A 10,000-nucleotide genomic window follows, 5' to 3' on the forward strand; every position below is an offset into this window, starting at 1 on the left:
CTCTTTTCTTTTCTTTGTACCTCTCATATGATTTTCTTTTCCTATTTTGTAATCAATCTTTGAATAATAATTTTTTCTCTTCTATAACCTTCTTTGTTTCATCATCTCACCACTCACTACCCTTCCTTCTATTTCCTCCTTATTCCACACATACTACCTTTGCACACCTTGTGACTCCATCCTTGAACCATCCCTATTCCTCCTCCACTCCTAGTTCTACTCTATCCTTCACTCCCTCCCACTCCTCTCTCAGCTTATTTTTGTACTCCTATTCCTTTTCTTTCTCATTTAAGCAGTTTACTGTAAGCACCTCCCTACCTTCTATCCTTTTCCTCTTTATCCATCTCCTCCACTCTCAACTTACCTTCCTCCAAAAAATGATATGATATTCCCCCATTCTCTCTCCTTAGAACATGTACATCCAAAACTCTTCCTACTCACCTCCTGGTTACCACTGTATAGTTCATTAAACTACTGTCTATCACCCTTCCATCCACCAAATGAAAGGATGCAAATAATTTTTAGTTCATAATTTATGTATTTTTTTTGGTCCTGCTTATATCTTTCACAATGCACAGGGACAATATCACGGCTGGATATTCCAGTATAGGCCGGATTCATGTCAATTATTTACTTTTGCCTCACATTTTCGTCCACATACTGTAAAGCTACTTCAATGTTTTTTTTTAACAATGTGCACGTCTTCGACAAAATATTACTGATATGTTTGTCAGGTGACAGGTTAATCCTTATCCACACTTCCATATCTTTCTCCTTTCTCACTTCGATAAGTTTCTGACTTCCCATTGAATAATTCAATGGTGGGCTTTTTGAGTTATTTCCCATTCCAATATTTTTTTCATTTCCTGGCATTGAAATCTGTTTACCACTCTTGCCATTAAGCATAGATTCTATCTAAATCTTCTTGCAACAACTACATTCTTCTTCGTCTCTCTTTTTATGATCTTTGAGTTGTCTGCAAACACGTTGTTGTAGTTTATTGTACATTCTATCATGCCACTTATGAAGATAAGGAAAATTAGAGGAGCTAGAACCGATGTGGGCCTCCACTAATCACTACCCGCCATCCTAACACTTTATCTTCTCACCTTATGTACCCGCCCTTCAGAAAAACCTTTAGTTCATTCAAGAAATTTACCTTTGAATTCTCCAACGTGTCTTAAAATTTCCTTCTTTCTTCGTCTATATCCTCTAATTTAAGCCAATATCTTTACTCACATCTACTTCTACAAAATCACCCTCCTTAGTGAAAACGGATGGGAGACATTCATTCATTCATTCATTCATTCATTCATTCATTCATTCATTCATTCATTCATTCATTCATTCATTCATTCATTCGTTCATTCGTTCATTCGTTCATTCATTCATTCATTCATTCATTCATTCATTCATTCATTCATTCATTCATTCATTCATTCATTCATTCATTCATTCATTCATTCATTCATTCATTCATTCATTCATTCATTCATTCATTCATTCATTCGTTCGTTCGTTCATTCATACATTCATTCATTCATTCATTCATTCATTCATTCATTCGTTCGTTCATTCATACATTCATTCATTCATTTATTCATTCATTTATTCGTTCATGCATTCATTTATTCGTTCATTAATTATTTCAGCCTGAGTGGGTGCTTCCTCAATAACTTTGCTATCCACTATTACTTTCTTACCTTGGAGATATCTTCCCTGAACTTCAGTCTACCATTGACAAATCTAAAGAAAAAAAAAATGGCACATCTTTGCCTTTATTAGTTATACCCTTTTCAAAGATACTTTCCACCTCTCATCGAGTTCTTGAGTCATCATTTCTGGCTTGTCTGCATTCTTCCTTTGATCTATTCGTTCTTTCTTCTTTCATTTCTCCCAAGCCACGTCCTAGCATCTTTAGCTATCTTGATATTCATCAAACTGGTATCTTTCCATTTCTCTCCCCACTAATCTTTGGCACATGTTCGTCCACAATCAAGTTCTAAAAATAAAAAAGGATTTAAGTTTTCCTCTCAATGTCGTTAGCATTCATGAAGTTCTTCCGGTTAGGTTCTTCAAAGATTTTCCTCAAACCCGAGAAGTTCGTCTTCTCGAAACTAAGTCCTCTTTCCTTGCCTATACGACTCAGTCCTCTTCTCTAGTATCACATTTTCTAGTTAAATGCAAGTGTTATACAGTCACTTTTTACATAGAGGCGACCATATATCAGTGAATAAATAATGTCTGGTTCCTTGGTTAATAGTAATTTCAATCTCGTTGGAGTGACATCCTTAGACCGTATCACGTCCTTTACCCATTAGATGACCATATTCGTGTATCCCATCCCCAAAATCTTCATTGTAACATGCTTCTTATTGTTCCCTATTGAACATATTTGCAATTTTAATCCTCATCAATAACCATATTGTCTTTTTGTTCAATATATTTTATCAGGGGAAAAGACGTGTCTGACAAAACGATCTAGTAATCAGTTTCATTCCAAATTCTTCTCATGGGCGGGGGAAGGAGAGGAGCATAGGTTACTATGATGGATGTTCTTTCTGGCTGACGCTCTGGTACCACTTTTCTAATGTAATGCTTCAGCCTTGGCAAAAAAAAAAATTCTTCTTTCACTGTTATGTCATTCCTCAAAACAATGATCATCAAACCACATTTTAGCCCACCCTCTGTCTCGTCTCCAGATAGCATATCTTTTATTCCCCAGATATGGTTCAACATTTCTTGTAAATCTATTCTTTACTAAGCAAAAAATATCAGGTTCATTAATCATCAAATAATAATTCAGCTATTGCCTGTTAACTTCCACGACCTATTGATCATCTCATTTACTGTTGTCCGTGACTTGAACTTTATTCTTAAATGACGTGAGCCATACCTTTTATACCGACCTAATCTAGACATTTCTTTGATCTAATCAGTCATATTTGAGTAATTTCTCATGAATATATAAATAATTTCTCAAGAATTTTTCAACTCTTATGCTCGATGTTTCCTCTGAAATAATGTGACCCTCTTTCCAGCGAGCATTATGTCCCTGTATGTATGTATGTATGCATGTATGTATGTATGTATTTATGTATGTATATATGTATGTATGTATGTATGTATGTATGTATGTATGTGTGTATGTATCCATGTATGTATATATCTGTGTATGTGTGTAAATGTATGTATGTATGCATGCATGCATGTTTGCATTTATATATGTATGTGTTTATGTATGTATATATGTATGTGTTTATGTATGTATGTATGTATGTATGTATGTATGTATGCATGTATGTATGTATGTATGTATGTTTGTATGTATGTATGTATGCATGTATGTATATATGTATCTATGCATATATGTATGCATCTATGTATGTATGCATGTATGTATGTATGTATGTATGTATGTATGTATGCATGTATGTATGTATGCATGTATGTATGTATGTATGTATGTATGTATGTATGTATGTATGTATGTATGTATGTATGTATGTATGTATGTATGTATGTATCTATGCATATATGCATGCATGTATGTATGTATGTATGTATGCATGCATGTATGTATGTATGTATGTATGTATGTATGTATGTATGTATGTATGTATGTATGCATGTATGTATGTATGTATACACATATGTATGTATGTATGCTTGTATGTATGTATGCATGCATGTATGTATGTATACATATATGTATGTATGTATGCATGTATGTATGTATGTATGCATGTATGTATGTATGTATGTATGTATGTATGTATGTATGTATGTACATATGTATGTATATATGTATGTATGTACGTACGTATGTATGTATGTATGTATGTATGTATGTATGTATGTATGTATGTATGTATGTATGTATGTATGTATGAATGTATGTATGTATGTATGTATACATGTATTTATGTATGTATGAATGTATGCATGCATGCATGCATGTATGTATGTATGTATGTATGTATGTATGTATGTATGTATGTGTGTATGTATGTATGCCTGTATGTTTGTGTGTATATATGCCTGCATGCATGTATGTATGTATGTATGTATGTATGTATGTATGTATGTATGTATGTATGTATGCCTGCATGTATGTATGTATGTATGTATACATGTATGTAAGTATATATGTATGTATGTATTTATGCATGCATGTATGTGTATATGCATGTATTTTTGTCTGTATGCGTGTATGTACGTAATCATGTATATATGTATATATGTACGTGTGCCAACTGTTAGCAGCGCTACAATCTTTGTATAATAAAACACACGGTTAAAGATAGATATCAGCTCTGAAGCTGCAAGTCAGCCGTCCAAGGAAGACCTAAGTAGTGATTCGTGTCCTTCTCCCCCCAACAGCACTCACGGCCTCGCGGACGCCGCTCGGGAAGAATCTGTCTGTCAAGCCCCAGACCAAGTAATGACCCTCTCTTCGTGTTGCTGATCAAGCCCTGATCTTTCCTAAACTAGCCTTGCCCACGTAACCTGCACCCTTTTTGACAGTTTTTGTTCACTCAGATAGCACCCTCTCCTGTTGGTACTGATACTATCTTTTTTTGTTTTTCAAAACTGACCATTCATCCGTGGCTTGCACCTCTGCCACATTTTTTCACCTTAGATAGTAGCATAATTAGCTGTTGCTTATACTGATTATGCTTCTCTCACTTTTACGGAAGACCAGCACATCCCGGACATCCGTTAGCCATTGCTAAAACATCTCTACGAAATACATATCTTCCTGATTTAGTCCAGAACATTAATTTCTTTGGTCGTTTCATTGTCTCAACGGCCTTCTCTGTCTCTATAACAAATTTCTACCTTTATTAATCATTCTAAAAGATCCGGCGCCAGATGGCGTGTAGCTGCTGAAGCCGTCGCCTTTACTTTGTGTACATGGGCAGTAGGGTAAGTGGCATACACTATCATCTTTTGAGGATCGTACCAAACTCATAGTCACCAGGAAAAACAGAATGTCAAAGCACTGCGCTGACGCGAACCATCTCCTGTTTATTACCTCACCTACATAACCTAACTCATCTAACCTAATCTAACATAGGCTAACCCATCTATCCTAACCTAACCTAACTTTACCTAACCTATATTATCCTAACTTAACCTAGGCTAACCCAACCTAACCTAGCCTAACCTAACCTAACCTAACCTAACCCAACCTAACCTAACCTAACCTAACCTAACCTAACCTAACCCAACCTAATCTAAACTATCACTTCTTGACCAAAACTATGACTTTTATTCTGTAGTTTATTTTTGGTTTACGAACTCTTTACTTGCTGTCGAGATTGACGAAGCATCTCTCACCCATAACTCCCACGTAAACCTGTGCAACCCTTAGTTTCATAGTATTTTTTAAGAGTCACTTATTAAGAATAAATTGCGCCCTTTCTTTCATGTGAGGATTCATGTTTAATTTTTTTCTCAAGCCTGACCTAACCTAACCTACCCTACCCTAACCTTCTTTGACATAGTAAAATATCATGGTACGTGAAATGTACGAACAAATTTAACGTTTGAATATCTCGTGGGAAAACATGACGTCATAGGGCCGTATCGTTTGCATCTTCTTGTTAGGGGAGGCTAATCCGATTTATATATCTCATAACGATAAATCTATTAATCTAAAAAATCATAATTTAGTTTTGGAGGGCAAAACAAAAAATGTTAATTTTTTTTTTACAGTATACGTAACTCAAAGTTATGATAAATATATTAGGAAAATGGAATACAAAATAATATGTGTTTTAGCACTTTGGTAGCCCTATGTACAAAAGAAAAAGAACAATTAAGAAATTTCATATTAGGTTTATATTCCAAACGATAATGCTCATTGACTGATATGTGTGTACTTCTTATGATTTACCTACTATAGGGAAGATAAGGAAACGGAAGAAAAAGAAAGCAGATGTAAAGTGAAGGGATGTGGAATATGCAGTGAGAAATAATGTGGAATATCCAAAGTCAGGGGTGGGGTGGGGTGTAAGGGGGGGGGGGACCCACTGAGAAAGAATTCTATTTTTGCTCGAGTTTGATTTGCAGGGTGGGGGTCGTGAAGCATTCTGTAGAATGTAGATAAACATGATATTTCTTTTATTTGCAATATGCCCAATCTTTATGATATCGCCCAGGTTAACCATCAAGAGACGGCTCAGGTGCGTGGGGGCAGAGAGTCAACTAGAGTGGTGAGAGCAAGGGGGAGAACTCAGGAGGAGGGATCGGCATATCTGTCCAGGATGTAACACTTCTCCCCATACTATACAACACATCATGAAAGACTGCATTATACACAATTACGCACGCCAATAACACAATACTATATACACTCTACAAGGGATTCATGAGAAAACCTCGTTCCAGCTGCGGCGTTCCTCAGGGAGATGGGACTGCTCCGCCGGACAGTCTAGAAAACGACAACAACAACAACTAAAGAGGAGGTGTCATCCAAGAATAACAAAGTGGGCCAATAACGAGAGCCCGTTACCAGGGAGAGGGAAAGAGAGCAAATTGGTCTAGAATGTTGGTGCTACAGTGGCAGGAGAGTCGCCGGACATTGCCCTCCTGTGTAGTCGACGGTCCATTCCTCAGGACGTAGTGACACAAGGTTACTTCTGCTCGTCATTCACAGTAAGAGCAGCCTGGGTCTTTTGAGGACAAACGGAGACGATCTCCCTTGAGTATCTGTAACCTAGACGCAGTCAGAATATATGGGTTTCATCCCCTCTCGAGGGGGAACCCGAGAAAACGTGTCTTGATTCCTCGACCTGGTGCTAGCATTCTTCAGCCTCGTCACTTCGAACCTTGTTCTAGTTCCGTCCTGAAGGGGAGGAGGGAGATAGTCTACTGGGTCAGTCTTGCCATTAGGTCTACCGCCTCATCCCCAATACTCCGACATGGCTCGGTACCCAGTTGAGGTGTCACTTCCCTCTCCTGCGATAGGAGATGTTGGATGAGTTGTAGGATTATCGTGAGGAACCGAATGTTGTTCTCTGGGTCTCAGGCTTGATGGCTTGAAGCATGGAGAGTGAATCATTGTAGATCATCACATCATTCTGGTGCGAGCATAATGCATGATGTATGTCAATCTGGAGGGTAGCCGTATCCACTTGCATAGAACAGCGGGTACCTGTAATCTTTATTCCCCAGCTTTGTCCTTTGGTACGAAATCTACTCCTGCCATGTCCTTGGTGGGCTCAAGGGAGTTGTCCATGCCTCCGTCACCTCTCGTAGTCTCTGGGCTGAAGCGTTCTTGCACAAAGAAATCATGTAGACTTCAGTGAGAGGTGGATCCTACGGGGTGGAGAGGGGTGAATCTTGGGTGCCTATCTCCCTGGCCCTTGAGTAGGAGAGATGCAATGAGGTCATAAGTTGTCATGCAGCCAACTACTCGGACGAGCCAAGTTTGTTGCAGAAAGACGTCGGGGTCAAGAGGTCTGTGAAGATAGTTCTCTGGAGGGGGGAAGATTTACTTACCTGAGCGTCCTGGACAACAAAGTAGGCTGTGAAGAGTGTGTCTTGAGAGCAACGGGGCTGAAGACCTATCTCTCTCAGCAGATTGTCCACCAGGGTCATGCGAGGGGCCCTAAATATGTAACTTATTGACTCATTCTGAACTGACTCCAGTCTCGACCACTGGCAAGTCGAGAGATCATATACACCAAGGAAGGCGTAATCGATGATGCTTCAGATGGTGCAGGTGTGGGGTATGGTAGGTTTAGGGAGTATTTGTGAATGGCATTTTGACGCAGCCCGAAGGGATTTCTCCCTGTCTTCTCATTTTCTTCATGAGGAGACGGAGAGAGGGGGGCGTCGATTAAATGTGGATGTGCTGTGTCTTGCTGCATTGCTTCTGACCCAGGGCAGTGGACGAGGTGCAGGGATGACCCGTCATCCAGGAGGAGCTAAGAAAAGAGGGAGTATGTGGGGATGAAATGGGTGAGAATGGATTTTGCTTTTGACTTTGGCTACCCACCTTGTAAAGGGGAATAGGCCCTTCGTGTATGTATATATGTTTTGTCCTTATCATTATCATTATTGTTATTATTGTTATTATTATTATTAATATTATTATTATTATTATTATTATTATTACTATTATTATTATTATTATTATTATTATTATTATTATTATTATTATTATTATTATTATTATTATTATTATTATTAGTATTATTATTATTAGTATTATTAGTAGTATTATTATTATTATTAGTTTTATTATTATTATTAGTATTATTATTAGTATTATTATTGTTATTTTTATTATTATTATTATTATCATTATTAGTATTATTATTAATATTATTGTTATTATTATTATTATTATTATCATTATTATCATTTTTATTATTATAATCATTATCATTATCATTATCATTATCATTATCATTGTTATAAATTTATTTGCTTGTTTATTCATTCACTCCTATAACTATTTGCTCACTTACTTATTTATCTTTTCTCTCTTCTTCAAGTGTCCTTGAGTGGCTAGTCTGCAGCGGTGGCCTCCTGACGGTGGGGATGGCGACGGTGTTCCTCTACCACTGGCTCTTCCTACCCCTCTTTTGCTCGGTGAGGATGTCGCCGCGAATGACTCGAAGCGCCTTCTGCGTCCTCGTCGTCATTGTCCTCCAGATCTTCTTGTGTTCCTTCTACTGCAGATGATGCTTTCACGACGCCTGCCGGGCGAGCGTCTTCGTGTAGATGTCTTCGTGTTGTCTGCATGTCTAGATATTATCGGAACCGTTGTTGAATGTTTTAACGTCAATATATTTTCAAGAAAAAGGAGTTCGTGTTTGACTTTCCTTACTCGTCTCGTTGTTGCAGTCCGGGAGGCTGAGGAAGGGGGAGAGGAAGATTATGATAATGAAGATGAGAAGTAGGGAAACAGGAGGAGGAATGGGCTACGTTGGGTCTGTTTTAACTCTTCCTAGCAAAGTTAATCATGTTGTTCCGGCTAATGTCGAATACAATTGCTTACCTCTAGAGACACTTGTGGCTTATAAGGAGAATCTCCTGCCCTCCCCACCCGGGTAGGGTACGTTTGGGCGCAGCCGTTTGGGCGCGGTCGTTTAGACACGGCCGAGGTCGAGGCCGAGGCCGAGGCCCAGGCCGAGAACGATGCTCATGCCGAGTCCTAGGCCCAGGTCCAGGTCGAGGCTGGGGCCGAGGCCCAGACCCAGGCTCAGGCCGTGGTCCAGGCTCAGGCCGAGACCGAGGCCCAGGCTCAGGCCGAGACCGAGGCCCAGGCCCAGGCCCAGGCCCAGGCCCAGGCCCAGGCCCAGGCCCAGGCCGAGAACGAGGCCCAGCTCAAGTCCCAGGCCCAGGCCCAAGTCGTGGCCAAGGCCGAGGCCCAAACCCAAGCCAAGGCCGAGGCTCAGACCCGGACAGAGGCCAAGGCCCGGGCCCAGGTCAAGGCCAAGGCCCAGGCCCAGACCTAGGCCTAGACCGAGAACGAGGCACAGGCCGAGTCCTTGGACCATGTCCAGGTGGAGGCCGAGGCTGAGGCCCAGACCCAGGCCGAGGCCGATGCCCAGACCCAGGCCGACGCCGAGCCCGAGACCCAGGCTAAGGCCAAGGCCCACGCCCAGGCCCAGGCTGAGACCGAGGCCCAGGCCCAGGCAGAGAACGAGGCCCAGGCCGAGTCTCAGGCCCAGGTCCAAGTTGAGGCCGAGGCCCAGACCCAGGCCAAGGCCGAGGCCCAGACCCGGGCAGAGGCCAAGGCTCAGGCCCAGGCCGAGTCCCAGGCCCAGGCCCAGGTTGAGGCCAAGGCCAAGGCCCAGGCCCAGGCCCAGGCCCAGGCCCAGGCCCAGGCCCAGGCCCAGGCCCAGGACGAGGCCCAGGCTCGAGCAGGGGCCCTCGGTCTCGGCCTGAGCCCTGGCCTCGGCCTGGACCTGGTGCCTAGGCCTCGTCCTCTCCCTGGGCCTGGGCCTGGGCCGAGGCCCGGGTAGAGGCCCAGGCCCAT

The 10,000-nt window shown here is 41.1% G+C and overlaps 1 protein-coding gene across 2 annotated transcripts in view; it reads left to right on the forward strand.

Moving 5' to 3' along the window:
• LOC143033436 (uncharacterized) overlaps positions 1–8,789 on the forward strand; it is a 161,294-nt gene extending 152,505 nt beyond the window's left edge. Inside the window, exons 21-22 of one of the 2 annotated variants that reach the window (XM_076198876.1) lie at positions 4,384–4,441; positions 8,511–8,628. In XM_076198876.1, coding sequence (XP_076054991.1) covers positions 4,384–4,441; positions 8,511–8,519 — 67 coding nt within the window. In that variant the 3' untranslated portion in view covers positions 8,520–8,628. Of the gene's footprint in view, positions 1–4,383; positions 4,442–8,510 lie in introns of both variants that reach the window. The other variant, XM_076198875.1, reaches the window with a different exon arrangement.
• Positions 8,790–10,000: the final 1,211 nt, after the last annotated feature.

This window comes from Oratosquilla oratoria, chromosome 15, assembly GCF_046742065.1.
Source record: "Oratosquilla oratoria isolate Oo_2021 chromosome 15, ASM4674206v1, whole genome shotgun sequence".
In the NCBI taxonomy this organism is placed as follows: domain Eukaryota; kingdom Metazoa; phylum Arthropoda; class Malacostraca; order Stomatopoda; family Squillidae; genus Oratosquilla; species Oratosquilla oratoria.